The sequence below is a fragment of the Panthera uncia genome, chromosome X (assembly GCF_023721935.1).
Source record: "Panthera uncia isolate 11264 chromosome X, Puncia_PCG_1.0, whole genome shotgun sequence".
Classification (NCBI taxonomy): Eukaryota; Metazoa; Chordata; class Mammalia; order Carnivora; family Felidae; genus Panthera; species Panthera uncia.
Window position 1 is genome coordinate 41,457,146 of NC_064817.1, and position 17,781 is coordinate 41,474,926.

The 17,781-nt window shown below is 41.1% G+C and overlaps 1 protein-coding gene across 3 annotated transcripts in view; it reads left to right on the forward strand.

The window, feature by feature from the left end:
• The window catches only part of CLCN5 (chloride voltage-gated channel 5), a 184,392-nt gene extending 169,281 nt beyond the window's left edge, over nt 1-15,111 (forward strand). For all 3 annotated transcript variants that reach the window (XM_049643852.1, XM_049643851.1, XM_049643850.1), the window contains 8 exons: nt 3,824-3,946; nt 4,798-5,004; nt 8,047-8,127; nt 8,366-8,908; nt 10,738-10,924; nt 12,145-12,543; nt 12,701-12,917; nt 14,099-15,111. In XM_049643852.1, the coding sequence (XP_049499809.1) occupies nt 3,824-3,946; nt 4,798-5,004; nt 8,047-8,127; nt 8,366-8,908; nt 10,738-10,924; nt 12,145-12,543; nt 12,701-12,917; nt 14,099-14,189 (1,848 nt within the window). In that variant the 3' untranslated portion in view covers nt 14,190-15,111. The remainder of the gene's footprint in view (nt 1-3,823; nt 3,947-4,797; nt 5,005-8,046; nt 8,128-8,365; nt 8,909-10,737; nt 10,925-12,144; nt 12,544-12,700; nt 12,918-14,098) is intronic.
• Nucleotides 15,112-17,781: the final 2,670 nt, after the last annotated feature.

Consider the following 17,781-nt stretch of genomic DNA (forward strand, 5'->3'; position numbering starts at 1 on the left):
TCAACCGACTGAGCCACCCAGGCATCCCCCACTGACTTTTATTCTTACATTTGCTTCATTTCTTTTGTTTAAATTTATTAAACAATTTTTTTAATGTTTATTTATTTTTGAGAGAGAGAGACAGAGACAGAGAGAGTGTGAGCAGGGGAGGGGCAGAGAGAGAGGGAGACAGAATCTGAAGCAGGCTCCAGGCTCTGAGCTGTCAGCACATAGCCCAATGTGGGGCTTGAACTCAAAGACTGTGAGATTGGGGTGCCTGGGTGGCTCAGTCGGTTAAGCATCCGACTTTGGCTCAGGTCATGATATCACAGTCTGTGAGTTCAAGCCCCGTGTTGGGCTCTGTGCTGACAGCTCAGAGCCTGGAGCCTGCTTTGGATTCTGTGTCTCCCTCTCTCTCTGCCCCTCCCCTGCTCATGCTCTGTCTCTCTCTGTCTCAAAAATAAAATAAAAACATTAAAAAAAAAAAAAAGACCGTGAGATCATGACCTGAGCCAAAGTCGGACGCTTAACCGACTGAGCCACCCAGGTGCCCCACATTTGCTTCATTTCTTATACTGTACTCATGACAATTGTGGAATGTGCCCCCATTTTCCTTTTCATGAAAAGGAGAACCAGTGCCAGCTGCCTTTCTCTGTGGTTTAAGCGCAGCCCTATTTCCATCCATCTCTTCTGCCATGTGGAATCATTTGATGCTTACATAGTGGCTTAAAAGTTTTGCTTTTTTTTTAAAAGAGTCCTGGTGTTTCTTCTCAGTTGTTAGTACACAGTGTGACTGAATCTGTCTTTCTCTAATAATTCCAGTAAAAATGTCAGAGCCAGCCAACAGGCACGCTATAATTTCTGACTAAGATGGAGTGGGTTAAAAATGTATCCATTGTATAGACTCCAAAAGTAATTTTCCCCTGAGAATTGCATTAGAACATTTTTTAAAAAAGGAATACATTCCATATCAAAATAACAGAAATGCAGGAATAAAATTGCCCATAGCCTGCTTTGGAGATTAAATCAATATTTTCATTTGTCCTTGTCTCCTAGCATACATTTTTCAATATAAAAGTGACTTTGTTTTTCAGTTCCTTCCCTTTCTATTATTACCATTTGGGTTGTTTGTTGGATCTCTCCTACTAAAAACAAAAACCCACAAAACAGAACAAAGCAACTCTTAATTCCCATTTCTTCCACCAACTAAGGTACCATCTCAGCTTACTACTCATTTACTCTGTTGGCGAAGTGACTGAGACAAGACTAGGATATTTATTTATACATTTATTTTTTTTAATTTGTTTAATGTTTTTATTTATTTTTGAGGCAGAGACAGAGCATGAGCAGGGGAGGGGCAGAGAGAGAGGGAGACACAGAATCTGAAGCAGGCTCCAGGCTCTGAGCTGTCAGCACAGAGCCCGATGCGAGGCTCGAACTCACAGACTGTGAGATCATGACCTGAGCTGAAGTCGGACGCCCAACCAACTGAGCCACCCAGGCACCCCTATTTATATATTTAGAATGCATTTTTTTTAACGTTTTATTTATTTTTGAGACAGAGAGAGACAGAGCATGAACGGGGGAGGCTCAGAGAGAGAGGGAGACACAGAATCTGAAACAGGCTCCAGGCTCTGAGCAGTCAGCACAGAGCCCGACACGGGGCTCGAACCCACAAGCTGTGAGATCATGACCTGAGCCGAAGTCGGACGCTCAACCGACTGAGCCACCCAGGTGCCCTTAGAATGCATTTTTATTCCTACTTTGGTCCATAGACGATTTGAAATGGTGTGTGTGTGTGTGTGTGTGTGTGTGTGTGTGTGTGTGTGTGTGTTTGCGTGCACGCATACATACACACAGTCAAGGGAAAAGAAGGATAGGAAAATAATAAAATCAGAAATCAGAGTGTTTATGTACCTATATGACTGTACACATTGGCTTAGGGAAAGAGCTCAATAAAAGGGTTAGACACATACCATATGTGTGAGAGGGTTTAGATCTATCCTTCTCAAACTAGAGTAAGGTCTGTGTGCCAGCCGGTGGGTGAAACCACAAAATAAATGCTGTGTGCCTTCTCAGAATATCAGGGTTTTTTTTTCTGAATATTTTTTTTTGAAATTACATTTAATTACAAAGGAATGCAGAAGTCCCATGTTCATTAATATTAAACAATCTATGTTTCAGCTCTGCTCCTGAGTGTCCTACCCCCAACCCTCTCTCCTAGATTAGGAATACTTGGGTAGAAAAGTTTGAGAAGCCCTGGAATTCAGGGTGAGTGTGTGTGTGTGTGTGTGTGTGTGTGTGATCCCTTGCGTTTTTTTGATCAGTGGTGAAACAAGAATATGATCCATAGACTTTATTTCACCAGTTTTACACACATAGATGTGTGTGTGTGTGTGTGTGTGTGTGTGTGTGTGTGTGTGTGTGTGTAGTTCTCTGCAGTGTTACCACGTGTAGGTTTGTGTTATCACCACCACAATCAAGACATAGAACTATTGTTCCATTACCACAAGGCTCCCCTGTGCTACCCTGTTATAGCCTTGCACATGTGTTTAAGTATTCCAACTGTAGCATTCAAACTGGAACTTGAGATTTGCTCAAATGACAGATTTCTCTGGCTGGTTGTTTTTGTTTTTGTTTTTGTTTTTGTTTTTTAATGAATGAAATCCTTGCCTGGAGAGAGTCTTCTAGATTCTGAGTTCTCCTGCCAAGAACTTGGCCTCCAGGTCTCTGCCTCTAGTCAGTTTTAGCTACTTGCCTTTCCATTCCCTCTCTCTCTCTGTTTCCCCCCTCTGGAGCCTTCTTCCTCCCTAGCTTCATTTGAAAGGCCAAGAGAGAGCAATTATCTATTCCTCTGAGGGACTAAACTAATGGAAAAGTTGTGTCAAAGCTATAACTCAGAAAAAAAAAATCTGAGCAGTTTGGCTCTCCTTCTCTAGGTCAGTGAATTATTTTAATTACGTTTTATGTTTAAATCAGAAGTCCAGTGAGTTGTGTTTCATATACTTTGAGCGAGTTTCAACTTCTAATATTTTTATCAGTAAGCATTCTCTCCTAATGTTCAAAATAGCTTTCTTTGTAAGATGTAACTGTTTGTAAGCCCTTTATGTTGGTGACTCCTTATTCGTGGTCAAAATTAGATTTATTTTCTGGCCATCTTCATTATCATAGGAGGATAGTCTCAAAAGTGTATTCTCTCCATTTTAGAAATAGCTGTTGCTGTTTTATTCTTTGGGACAGCTGGTGTCTCACTGGTTTCGTTTTATGGTCAGAGCCTGAAACTTTCCACTTGCATATTCTTGTTGCTGAGTCTGTGATAGCAAAACTCTTGCAAAGATGTGGTGATTCTCTATAGAACTGAACTGTGTATTTAAAGAAAAAACACTCAGGAATTTTCAACACTCTAACCTCCTATGAGAATTTGACACCAATGTAGGTAGCCAGCTGGTCTTCACCTCAAATGTGTAGCCAAAGTTCAGCCATTCCAGTAAAAGAGCTTTCAAGACTCTTAATAAAATTGGCATAAAATAATATATATTTGACTACAAAACCTATCAAAGTGTTCATAAGGAACAGGAGTTTGCTTCAGGTTTTTGTTCGTTCTTCATTTTTGTCCATCCTTAGAAGCTGGTGTTGGTTTCCTTTGGGTGTAGCAAATCCTCTCTTTTTCAGTACCAAGTGGGCTGACACTATTTCAGTATTGCCTTTCTGACAATGCTGGAAGGAACATCTTGAGCTATTTAATACTGGTCTTTTTCTTTCTGATCTCCTTTCCCGAAAACCGATTACTCAGAAGGGCGGCGTGCCTCACTAAAACAAGCTTCTTTCTTTTCCCTTGTTCCAGGGAGCCTTTGCCTACATAGTCAATTATTTCATGTACGTCCTCTGGGCTCTCCTATTTGCCTTCCTTGCCGTGTCTCTTGTCAAGGTATTTGCGCCTTATGCCTGTGGCTCCGGAATTCCTGAGGTAAGTCTCTCAAGTGGTTTATAAATGGTGACAATAATGATTCCTTCCTGGTTAAAAGCCTTTAGTATGTATTCCAGCATATACCACAATTTGAATATAAAACAGGATCAGACTCTGAGGAAATCTAGAGTCTCTCTAGGTCTTTCCACAAGTCTTCTCTCAGTCTGGGCCACCTGGAAACTAAAGGGAGTTGATTCCTAGCCCCCCTGGGGGTTCCTGGTGAATTAGGCCCCTTGAAGACCAACCCCCACTCCCTACCCAAGAAGCTCCCAGGGTCCCAAGATCCTGGCCTGAAAAAGTAGTGGTATTGTCAACTTTGTTAGAGTTGAAGAAACAAAGCTATTTTGCTACATTTCCTACAATATGATTCAGGCTAGGAAGGTAGTTGAAATCCTGTTTCTAACTACTTTGGGTTTAGATTGCTTGACAGTGACTGAAACCACTGAGATTTGAGGTTGCCCAGATGACCTTACCCCTCTCTGTTTCCTGACCAAGTCATAGTTATAAATTTCTTTGGCAGAGAATCAAGGCTATACTTGCCTATAAGGATATAAGTAAGGAAAACACCCCCCTCCCTGCCCCTCTTCTCCATATACACAGACTCCCATGCTTGTACTCCCTTGCCCAGCTAACACATGGCCCCCCAAAATATAAGGAACATGAAATCTTAAAGAACAGTTCTTGCTTTCCTGGGCTCCCAGGCTTCCTCCCAAATTAGGGTCACTGTAGGTCAAACATTTATAGGTCATTTGTTCAAAAGGTGCAGTTTCTATAATGAGGTCCGGATTATTGCTTCCCAGCCTTGCTTACTTGCTTAGCCTATATTCAGTCTCTCTGTTTTTGGCCCGCAGATAAAAACTATCTTGAGCGGTTTTATTATTAGGGGCTATTTGGGTAAGTGGACCCTGATTATCAAAACCATCACGTTGGTGCTGGCCGTGTCATCAGGCTTGAGCTTGGGCAAAGAGGGCCCCCTAGTGCACGTGGCTTGCTGCTGTGGGAACATCCTGTGCCACTGCTTCAACAAATACAGGAAGAATGAGGCCAAGCGCAGAGAGGTAAGAACAGGTGGCCCAAGTAGTTTCTTTGTTGGTGAGAGCATAAATGGAACAGTCTTAGGGATGAGAATTTGGGGATTCTCCCAATGTCAACACAGACACCCTTTGACCCAGCAGCTCTACCTCTAGGAATTTAACCTACAGACATCCTAGCGTGTGTGTATGTGCACAAAGGTATGCATTTGGGAATAGTTCATGTGCAGCATTTGTCAATATCATGAGAAAATGAAACCATCGCAATGTCCATCAATGGGACTGATTTGAATAAACAGTATTCTGTCCATGCTGTAGCATATTGTGCAGTCGTTAAAAAAAGAGAGCCTTATGTACATTGACATGGAATTATGGCTATAAAATATCATTCATTTTCAAAAGCCAGTTTTGGAACAATGCATACAAATAATAATTCAATTAATGTTTTTTTTTAATTATGTAAATGTGCACCTAGAAAGAAAATGTCTGGAAAGTGGTTTTACTACAAACTATTAAAAATGTCTACCTGCAGTGAGTGGGGAAGTGAGGTGGTAGTGAGGGACTTTATAATAACTTTTACTATATATAACTATACAAGTATGTGTTGTTTCTATTACAAAATAAGTTACAAAAATAATAGATTTTTAGAAGCAGTCGTTTATTCCTGTGAACGAATATGAAATCAGCCTGTTTCAGATGCCAGCTTTTTCATCTTTTATTTCTACCTACTGCCACACTGAATGAGTTTCTCTATGTATTGGATCTCTCTCTGCCTTCTGCCTCAATCCCACCAGAGTAGTCCTGCCACAACATCTCTGTAGTGGTTCTCATGTTTATGTAGTTGCTAACATATATCATTTTGAAGAGGAAGAGCAGTTTTTAAAAATGTTCCAAGTCATTGGTTACTTTTATCCTGATATAATGAAGGATTTAAGAAAATAATGGTTCTTGCTCTATTTTCCTTGAATTACAAAGAAATCACATATGAAATGGGTCATGGCCAAGGTCATCTCATTAGAAAGGATTTTTCACAAAATGGGAACCTAGTGATTTATTCTGAAAACCAAACAAAACAAAATAAACCATAAGGCCCAGAAGGAAGCTCAAAGATGTTGAAACTTCAAATATGGAATACATTTTGATAGTTCAAGGGGGAATGTTTCTGGCAGGAGAAGAAGGTGAGCAGGAGAGAGAGAGGGAGAGGGAGATCTGAGTAACTTGTTTAGCTACCTGTCAAATGGTAGAAGGGCATAAAGGCAGTATTCAATTGCTGAGGTTGTTGGATGGTAATAATGCACGACAGAAGCTAAAGAGATGGAAAAAAAAAACATTTTAACTGTCAAGAGTAAAGTGTTGATTGCTGCTGGTTTTGCCTGGGCAGGGGTGACTTTGAAACTACAGATTGCCAGTTACTTTCATTCCATAAAATTGGCATTTCTGTTCAAGTAGTTCCTTATAGAAGGGGAGTAGTTCCTTATGAGAGGGAGTTTGGGCTATTTCTCTGTACAGATGTCATTTATTCCTTTAACTAGACCCAGGAATATTTCCATCTTGAGCTCACTTCCTATTGTTTATTTTAGACTTTCCAGTTATTTCTTCCTGTTGTTCTCACCATCGGCAGCCACCCTTTTGTGTCCTGGGGCCTTGTCAAAGTGGGCAGATGCTTGAAGGTAGAATAGGGATTTGAGAAGGAAGGGCATGGACAGACTCCACTCGGTCAACAAAAAAAAATTGAAGCAAACTAGCCACCACGATTCTTTCTTTTTTCTCATAATTCATCCCAAACAGTCACTGAAATGCTTTCAATGAAAGCCAATATATAGCTGTGGATTTTGAAGTCCTCCCAAGTTAGCCCTGGACATCTCACTCCTTCCTCCCCTTCATTTTCCTGCCCTGCACCATCCTGCCCAGAGAAACCTGCCTATTTATTTTGCCAAGAACCATTTTATTCTTCAAAAACTCTTAATTTTTAATCATCTTTATTTTTTAATGTTTATTTATTTTGAGAGAGAGCACGCATGCATGAGTGGGGGAGGGGCAGAGAGAGGGAGGGAGAGAGAGGATCCCAAGCAGGCCCCACACAGTCAGCACACAGAGCCTGATGTGGGGCTCGATCTCAAGATCTGTGAAATCATGACCTGAGCCAAAATCAAGAGTCACACGCTTAACTGATGGAGCCACCCAAGCGCCCCTAAACTTTCTTTTAAAAATTTTCTTTATGAGTACAAATCACTTCTCACTCCACAGCAACCAGAATCTAATGAAAGGACCTTTTCTTCCCATTAATTCGGTGTGTTTTTCATGCATATTTTACATGCACATGCATATGCCTGCCTACAAAGGTAGGGCTAAGTATATTACTTGCTCTCTTTCTCTGTCTCCTTGTCCCTTTTTATTTCCCCCTGATAGCTTCTTCCCCTTCCTCTTCCTCTTCCACCTAGCCCTTTTCATTGCCACATTGAAACACCCTTAGGTCTTCTCTTCCCTTCAAAATCTATCTCCTTGCTTCTAGTTGCTTCTAGTTGCCTCCCTATTTCTTTTTCCACAGGTCACTATGTATGGAGTAGGGCACATAGTACAGGAAACCCCAACTACCCATTGTATGAATATTTGCATCTCCTGAATAGATGTGAGCCAATTGTTATTTCAGTTTTGTATCATCACAGCCTTCTCTAAACTCTCGTTTAAAAGGCATTCCTTAACAGAGAGTGCTGTGTAAATACATCACTGAAAATTCTTCATTTAGGTGGTTCCTAGGTCTACAAACTCAATTTCATTAGTGAATGGAGAGTATTGGGGCTGGGGGGCATGATGTGGAATAAAGTACATGCCTGAATTAATTACAGAGGAAAGACCCTTTGCCTGTTCAAGCATTTGAACTGTGTTCAAAATTTAGCATGCAGTGTTTGCTCTCAAATAATATAAATTGAATTTTGTCTTTGATAAACTGGTTACAGAGCATGTAAAGTTTTAAAAGAAATGTCAACCACTAACGTTCCTTTTAAACATGCGATTGACAGAAGAAAGGTGGCATTATTTCTGTCACTAATTTTGAGTTTTGGATTGTAGGTCTTGTCGGCTGCAGCAGCAGCTGGTGTATCCGTAGCCTTTGGGGCACCGATCGGTGGAGTGTTATTCAGCCTAGAAGAGGTAACTACTTTTAACTGTCTGTAGGACATGCATGTTGCTTTTGGATCAGGAATTCTGGCCAGTGTGTATGTATGGTGCAGTCCCAAAGCTCTCTGATCAACTCCGTGTTTTACCACGTGACCAGAGATCTCTGGGCAGTTTTTTTGTCCTGAGCTCTCATTCCTGCAGCACCAGTTTTTCACCTGGAACTGTGTCTGCATACTGCTCTAAGTTTGCTTTCCCACCTTCTTTCTTACAGGTCAGCTACTATTTCCCCCTCAAAACGTTGTGGCGTTCATTCTTTGCTGCCTTGGTGGCAGCATTTACTCTACGTTCCATCAATCCATTTGGAAACAGCCGACTGGTTCTGTTTTATGTGGAGTTTCACACCCCATGGCATCTCTTTGAGCTTGTGCCGTTCATTCTGCTGGGTATATTTGGTGGTCTGTGGGGTGCTTTGTTTATCCGCACCAACATCGCCTGGTGTCAGAAGCGTAAGACCACTCAGTTGGGCAAGTATCCTGTCATAGAGGTACTTGTTGTGACAGCCATCACTGCTATCCTGGCTTTCCCCAATGAATACACCCGCATGAGCACAAGTGAGCTCATTTCTGAGTTGTTTAATGACTGTGGCCTTCTGGATTCCTCCAAGCTTTGTGACTATGAGAACCGTTTCAACACAAGCAAGGGGGGTGAACTGCCTGACAGACCGGCTGGTGTGGGAGTCTACAGTGCCATGTGGCAGCTGGCCTTGACACTCATACTGAAAATTGTCATCACTATATTCACCTTTGGCATGAAGGTGAGGAGATTCTTTTGATGTTCAGTGGATATATGTGTGGCTATGGGTTTGAGGGGTAAAGCCAAGATATAAAATCTTCAAAGCTCCTGTGGCACTTCCAACCCCACACAACATTTATCATCCACCCTCAAAAGCCCTTTTTGCCCCCACATGTCCTCCTAACTTCCTAGAGAATTGAACTTCTATCGAAAATTATCTAAGCCTAGTTTTAGGCCAAATGCACACCTCAATGATGAGATGTAAGTAGAAATGTTTTCTCCTTTTCCGTGGAGCACATATTTTGCCCTCAGAAAGGATGGTGAGGTATTTATTCACGTGCATTTTGTATTAAAACAATATCTGCCCAACATGTTTTTGGTCCTTATAGGGTGGCTTTAGAGTTTGCCAATAAAGCAAAATATTAAGTTGAACCAAATGAAGTAGCCAGTACTCAACCGTTTTGACCACTAAAAGAGCAATCTCATCAAGTTCAACCTGATGTATACCTAAATGTATTCTTTACAGTCATTATCAGTGCCTGTGTATTGAGAACTTCACAGGTGATCCCAAGTTAATATTGAAACTCTCAACAGCAGACATCAGGCCAGCATCTTTTATTTTCAGTACCTGTTATCATTTCTGTATTTCAGAAGAAACCAGAAAGGAACATTTGTTAAGGTATTTTCCTCCTCCTTCCTAGATTATTTGTCTTTCCTTTAGCACCCAACTACTGAGTTATTCCCCTCTATTCAAACCAGACAATGAGAGACAAGCGCTCAGTTTAGGCAGTGCTAGAAACCTCTGAATTGTCATGCATCTTCCTAACACCCTGGAAAGTCTTGCTGCGCTTCTTGAGTTGTTTGTTTATTGTTTGTTTGTTTTTTCCTCACGGCTTCCTTCTTTTAAAGTGAACAGTCAGACCATCAAACCCACCCAGATTCAAATGCATTCCAAAATTGAACACAAGTTATTTAAAAATAATCTGCTGTTTCAATGATTTTGCCCTTGTCATAACTTCCTTCCCCTAACATAGTAAATTGAGAAGAGTCAAGAAATTGAGTCAAGAAATAGAGCAGGAGACAGATGAGAGGGTTTTTTTGTCATTGTTGGTTTTGTTTTGTTTTGTTTTGTTTTGTTTTTTGGATAGTCATGCAATCCATAGTTACTACCTCATTTTTAAAATGTAATCATTTCGTCTTTATACTGTTACCAAGTAAAATGAAACTCATGTACCATCCTTTTCATGTGAGCAATGGGTTAAGATTCAATATATGAGAGTGGTTTTAAGCATTGCATTTAAACCCCAGCACCAGTATTTACTGTATCTTGAGCTTGGGTGAGTTACTTAACCTCTCTGAATCTTAAGTTCTGTGCGATTTGGGAATAATAATGCCTATTCCTGGGGTGGTTATAAAGAACTGAGGAAATCTTGTTAGTGGAGTATCCAACATAGAGCATGGAAGATAGTCAATAGAGGGTAATTGTTGTTGATAAGAATTCAGCATTGGGGGAAAATGTCTGCATATATGAGAAACTCCATCTATTTTCCTTTTTCTTTGGGAAAGGCTTAATTTCTGCCTCCAGTTCTGTGTTGGTCTGGAGAGTTCAGGCTCTTGCCTGATGGACCCCGAATCAGGGTAAGCTTCTTTGCAGTCGTACTTGCCTGCGCGTCCCAGAGAACCTCTAGCCCCTGTAGCATTACACAAATATTTATGGCCACTTGCTAGCATAGTGCATAGTTAAATTGTCATTGGCCTGTTTGCTTCGCAGAGGGTCAGTCCTCTAGCCCTTACCACATGCCAGGCAAGCGCATCATTTCTCACTAACCATCTGTTGCTTTCTCTTTGCAGATCCCATCTGGCCTGTTTATCCCCAGCATGGCTGTTGGTGCTATAGCAGGCCGACTTTTAGGAGTAGGAATGGAGCAGCTGGCTTATTACCACCATGACTGGGCCATCTTTAATAGCTGGTGTAGTCAAGGAGCAGATTGTATCACCCCTGGACTTTATGCGATGGTTGGGGCTGCAGCCTGCTTAGGTGGGTAGTGTTTGCATTGATTTCAAAGAAGTTGCCACACAGGTGACAGAATAAAGACGTGTGATATTAAACACAGTCGACTGCAGAGTTTGAGAGCACAAGCAAGCACACATGAGCAGAGGAGGGGCAGAAGGAGAGAGAGAGAGAGAGAGAGAGAGAGAGAGAGAGAGAGAGTCAGTCAGTCTTAAGCAGGCTCCATGCTCAGCACAGAACCTGACGCAGGGCTCCAGAGGTCATGAGATCATGACCTGAGAAATCAAAAGCAGATGTTCAACCTACTGAGCCACCCAGGTGCCCCTGAAGGTTTTTTTTTTTTTTATTAAGCATCCATTTCCTGTTGGGTTTGCCATTTTTCAAGTGCTTTAAGAAAGCATTCTTTATCCTATAGCTATATTCCTCCCTTTTGAGAGTAATTTTACTCTCAAATTTCATCCTACTAAGGAAATTATCAGAAACTCGGATAAGGATATCTGCCCAAGAATGTTCATCACAGTATTATTTATGATAGCAAGAAATTGGAATCAACTTAAATATGTACAGTAAGGGACTGGTTAAATAAATTATGGTGAATCCATATAATGTTATACTATATAGCCATTGAATGTGATGCTAATATTTAACATCTTTAAATCCAATGTTAAATGAATTTGTAATAATATATGAAATGTTCCTGACATAAAGTGGGGGGAGGGGAGCATGGTGGGGAATTAAACATATAATATGAGCTCACCTACCTACAAATACATATTTTTGCATAGCGAAAAACTTGAAAAAGTCATTCCAAATTTTCACTCTGCTTATTTCTAGGCAGTGAGCTTATGGATAATGACTTTCTTTTATATACTTAAAAACAATGTTTGAATTTCCTACAATGGCCTGTACATTCCAGAGAACCTATAGTCCTAGCAGTGTTATACCAATTGTGGATATCTTTTGCAATTACTTTTCTAATTAGGGGGGAGAAAGCAGCACACAAATAAGAAACAAAAGAAGAAAAATCCAGATGGCATCTGGTGCTTTTATAGATATTATTTTGAGAAATCTGACTCACATCCATTATAAACTTACTTTAACCCAGCCGCTGTGCAGTTATAGGTGAGACCTCCTTTTAGCAATGCTTCTGGTACATGGGCTTTGCCTGGATGGGCTCCTGTCACAGGCCCTTAATTGTAATGAATCTGGACTTCTGTTTTTAGTAGCTTGTATCTGTTTCCTTGTAGGTGGGGTGACTCGGATGACTGTTTCTCTCGTTGTCATAATGTTTGAACTAACTGGTGGCTTGGAGTACATTGTGCCTCTGATGGCTGCAGCCATGACAAGCAAGTGGGTGGCAGATGCTCTGGGGCGGGAGGGCATCTATGATGCCCACATTCGTCTCAATGGTTACCCCTTTCTTGAAGCCAAAGAAGAGTTTGCTCATAAGACCCTGGCAATGGATGTGATGAAACCCCGTAGAAATGATCCTTTATTGACTGTCCTTACTCAGGACAGCATGACCGTGGAAGATGTAGAGACTATCATCAGTGAAACCACTTATAGTGGCTTCCCAGTGGTGGTGTCCCGGGAATCCCAAAGACTTGTGGGTTTTGTTCTCCGAAGAGATCTCATCATTTCAATCGGTAAGGATTTCAGAAAGGGGATAATGGAATCCACTATGGAAATAAAATAAATATGTGCAAAATGGGGGACGACACAGGGAGGACAGGACCAATGAGGGGCCAGAAGGATTGAACTGGCACTTCTATTTTCAACTTTTTTTTTCTACTTCTCAAATAGAAAATGCTCGCAAAAAACAGGATGGAGTTGTGAGCACTTCCATCATTTATTTCACTGAGCATTCTCCTCCAATGCCACCATACACACCACCCACCCTAAAGCTTCGGAACATCCTGGATCTCAGCCCCTTCACTGTGACTGACCTTACACCCATGGAGATTGTAGTGGATATCTTCCGCAAGCTGGGACTGCGGCAGTGCCTGGTTACGCACAATGGGTGAGAGCTCTTTGGTGAAGGCAAATTGGATCATGGGAGGAAAGAGTGTAGAGAGAGAAAGAAGAACCCAATTCATCTGAACATTAGTAGCATGTATAGGGCCTTTTGAAGCTCCGAGATGAAGACAGATGTGTTTCTTTTATCATCATGATTAATGGAAAAGGAGTTTGGGGAAGAAAGTGTGATTGGGAAATGTGAACTGCTGGCTGCACATTATAAATAACACGGCCCCTCCCCCACAAAGGAAATGGCTGTGTTCTTGTGAAGAGACAGCACCAAAATTATAATGATATTAGGTATTATTCGTATAGTATTTGGTCCTTATGATACCTGTGCTGTTATCATTGGAGGATGATAAAGCCAAGTTTCAGTGAGGTTTAAAGATTTACACAAGAGCCCACAATCAATATATAGTAGGGAGAGGCTTTAAACACAAGTCTTCTGACTCCCAAGGCCAAGGCTCTTTCTTTCAGGGATATTTCTTATGCAGTAAAGGAAGCCCTGCTATTTTTATTGGAAAAGAAGGGAAGTTGAGGAGAAGGGTGGATTTTTTTCTAAACATGGTATGCCAATCCAGCAATTATATGAGAATTTCACTCTCTAAAATTTCTAAATGTTGTAACAGATGTCTTGCAGGATTGAAATCAGCAAGGGGACTTTCCCTAACTGATTCATTCAACATTTACTGAATCCCCTACTTCATGCAAGAAGGTATTCCACTAGACTCCATAGAGACACAAAAGTGAATAAGGCCCTTCTCTGCCCTCAAGGAGTGCACAGTGTCACAGGGAACCTAAGAACACAGGAGCATGCATTCCACAACAGCAAACAAGACAAGTGTGTAGATCATGCCGTTGCTGCAAGGGGGTCACGGTCATTGCTGGCCTGTAGGATCAGAGAGGGTGTTCTGGAAGAGCAGCATTTGAACTGAGTGGCAGGAGATAAGGTTCAGATACGTAGGGAATATTTAAAGCAGAGGAAATAGCAAGATGTGAGATGTGAAGCAGAAATGTCTGCAGCCTGTTTAGGGACCCATGTGCTGTCCCATTTGCTGGGCACACATAACACTGTTGCAGTTAGTGTTTGAAGACAAAGTTGAAAAGGCCTGAGGAGGAAAAGCATCACCATTGAGAATGTTAACTACCGATTTGTTTTTGTTTTGTTGCCTTGTTTTCTTTTAGGCGATTGCTTGGAATCATTACCAAAAAGGATGTGCTAAAGCATATAGCACAGATGGCGAACCAAGATCCTGACTCCATTCTCTTCAACTAGATTCACAGGGTTGTGCTGGATATAAAACAGGAAGGACATTGCAGACCATGGATGTATTTTATTTACTGGGTACCCAAAACACATTTCCCATATTTGGATGGTGAAGTTATATTAGTGTGTTGTCTCTTTCCTATAAGTTAACCAGTTGCACTACATAATCTCTGGAATTTAATCTTCTCTTTAGGAGAAAATACAGTTAGGCTTCTGTGATATCGCATTAGGAAGATTTCATGAGAGAATAAACAAGATTGCTAGGGTTTAATTCTTTAAAATTTTTTTTAATTTAAAACATAATTGTTAGCCAATATGCAATCACTGAAAACTATGCAAGAAAAATTCCAACCGTCCTGACTTATAGCCTGCAGAAAGCTCATGACCAAGTCACTTTTTTGGACTCTGTCATTGGTGGAAGATGAAGTGTAAACTAAGGGGCTTTGCTTTTCCGAACACAGAAAGGAAAGCCAGAAGGAAAATAGTAATGCTGTTTTTCAGACTGTGAAAATTCAGTTCAAATGTTTTCTTGTTCCTGTTACAATATTTAGCATTATTAGTTTGTGTGTGTGTATGTGTATGTTAATATCTGATTATAAGACAATGCTGCTTTGGTTAACCTCCTCTAAACAAATTTAGAGAGGTTGACTTTTATAGCTTGCTTGTTCCTGGTACTCTTTTGAAGTGCACAAAGATAAGTTATGGAACTTTCTCCTTGTCTGCCAAAAGGGTGATTTTCCAGATGGTATTTGTTAGTCCAGTAGACAAGGACTTTGCCATGAATTCGTTAGTAACAAGGAATGATTTCTCCAGCTTCCTTGAAATGAATGATTAGTAAAGTTCTAAGCCGAGTCAATGACTAGGAATTTCACGTTTTTTTGTGAGGTCCCAACTAATTCTCTTACCCAGATGCCACCTCCATGAGTGATGGTGCTTTAGGCTTCTGGAATATGTAAGAATAGTAAAGGGAACCAAATCTGGACTGCATACTGATAAACCAGGGAAGATCCTGAGCTGTATCTGCATTCTCATGCATTCCTTCATAAAGACCACCAGTACTAAAATAACTGGGCACTCATGCCTCCTTCCAGTGTTAAGTACATATAACAGGCCAGTTGTTGTCCCTGTGAACATGAATTTAGGCTTGGGGTACTTTCAAATCCATTCGAGGCATTGGAATAGGATAGGCAGCTGTGACTCCCTTGGGGTTCCTTAGAATTCTAAATAAAATACAGAACCATCCTAAGACCCAGGGGTGTGGACAAGGCCTGGTGACACCAAAGGTGCTTGTATCCAATTGAAAAGGTGCCTGTCTCAATTTTCTACCACCTTTACTGCAGTAGAAAAACATCACACTGTAGGGACACCCGGTGGAATCACAGAGCTACCACCATCATTCTGATACCGGTTTCATTTTCTCTTGTTGTCCCCATGTGCAGCTGGTACCCCTTGTTTTCCTCCATTCTTTTCCCCTCCCTCTCCTCAGTCCTGAGTCCTGTCTTTGGGATTGAGCGCCATTCCTGGTTAATCATTCCGATTTCAAAAAATAACTTCCAGGGCTAGTTAAATTGTAAACCAGGGCTCAGCAATCTTAGGGCACATGGACCAGAGGGAACACACAGCCATTGGCTTTGCTCTGTAGCCCAGTTGCTGCCACTGTGCCTCCCTCCCTTCCTGTGCCCATGCCCACAGCAGCAAGACTTAACTGCCAGGGCTGCAAGTTCAGCCTTTCCTGTTTGACAAGTCTGTTACCCCCCACCCCCACCCCTTGCACCACCATTCCAGCCTAGAACCATCAGTCACTAGGGATATCCTTCCCCCCGTCCCCTACCCCTTCCCCCAACACCTCAGGGTTCCTCATTTTAAAAGTTGCTGAGCCCTGAATCTAGAATTTATTTTTCTTCCTTTTCTTTCTTTCTTTCTTTCTTTCTTTCTTTCTTTCTTTCTTTCTCTCTCTCTTTCTTTCTTTCTTTCTTTCTTTCTTTCTTTCTTTCTCTTTCTTTCTCTTTTTTCTTTCCTTCCTTTCTTTTCTTTTCTTTTCTTTTCTTTTCTTTTCTTTTCTTTTCTTTTCTTTCTTCCCCTAGTTCTTATCTTTCCAACATCTGAAATTCTTTTATTGCCCAGAACTGGACAGCCAAGGCTTTTATTGATTTTTATCTTTCAAATATCAAGGCAGTCACCAGAGTTTCTTTTTTAAAGTATATCACTCTAACATTTTAATGAAAGAGAAAAAACTCCCTAGGTTATATTCTATCATAGTCATGACTCAGTCACTTTACATCTTTTGTCCCTTCCATGCCACTGATTTCCTTGAATGAGATGAGGCTATGTGCCAGACCACCCCTGTGTATTGCATAGAAGTCATTCTTATCTGTGTATTTCTGGTTCACTGCCTATCTTTTCTTATTAGCCGTCCAGCTAAAGTTTGCAAAACAGGAAGTGTTAGTATTTCTGGTATTTGATGACAATGAAAAGTTTGGTCTCATTTCATAGGGCAGCAGTGATATGGAGGGTGCCTAAGTTTGCCTTTGTGTTTCTTCTAGGCTCTGTTTTTGATTTTAGACAGATGAGCCAGTGTTAAGGTGCTACTTCAGAGAATTATTTCGAGAAATCAGATAACACTGTGCCAAGGTATACTTTCTAGATGCTAAGCACCGATTGGCCCTCCAGAGAATAATAGCCTTTTGATACCTCACTCCTGATAAATCTCATCCATTAACCTCAGCTTCTCAGGAATCCTTGTAACACATATACTAGAAGTAGCTATAGTGTATGGTATTCATTATATGTCCAATCCTATGGTTTGGCTCAAAGGTTGGCTAATTGTGGCTACAGCTCTCCGCTAGACTGCTAGCTCAGCACCTTAACACTCAAGAGTTTCTTGTCTTAAGGCAAAGGAAAATGTTCTTTCTGCTATTGCCAATTCAGCAGTTGGACATACTTAACCAACAAACAAAGCTGATACAGGGAGGTCTGTCAGTCGCCTCAAATGGCCACATACCTCAATGGCAAAAGGCTAGATAATCTGTGATTGGCAAATTAATTTGAGTTGAAACTAGTCTGTTTTGGCATTAAGAAAAGAAAATTGCCCAACACAAGGGAAGGAGCTATAAAAGAATGCCAATAAGTGCTTCAAGAGAGTTAGGATTTTCCGAGGGAAAATATACCGTAGACATCCAGCCATTAAAAGAGTGGGAGTCTACAGGTTCATTAAAAGTCTAACTGGTATATTTTGTATAGTCAGGTCTTCAATGTAAATAATTAAAGAAGCCAAAACAGGTAATGCATGGTTATACCATTGGAGGGAAAGAAGCAAGGGACTGAAAATGCAAACTAATGGCCACTTTCAAGGTCGTTTCTATTTGGATGTTTGTTCAGACACTCTCCTCTTTTCTGGCCCCAGCTTCCTTCTGGTTCAGGCCAACTGTCGAGTGGAGGTGGTATAGTCCAAAGAACTGATAGCCTCTGGTGGATAATCTGACACTGATGACACTTTGGATTTTGCCAGTAGGCAGAACAAACGATCAATTCGCTGAATGAACAGCAAAGCAGTTCAGTTGTTTTGGCACCAGAGGCTGAAACTGAACCCCTTTTCAGGAAA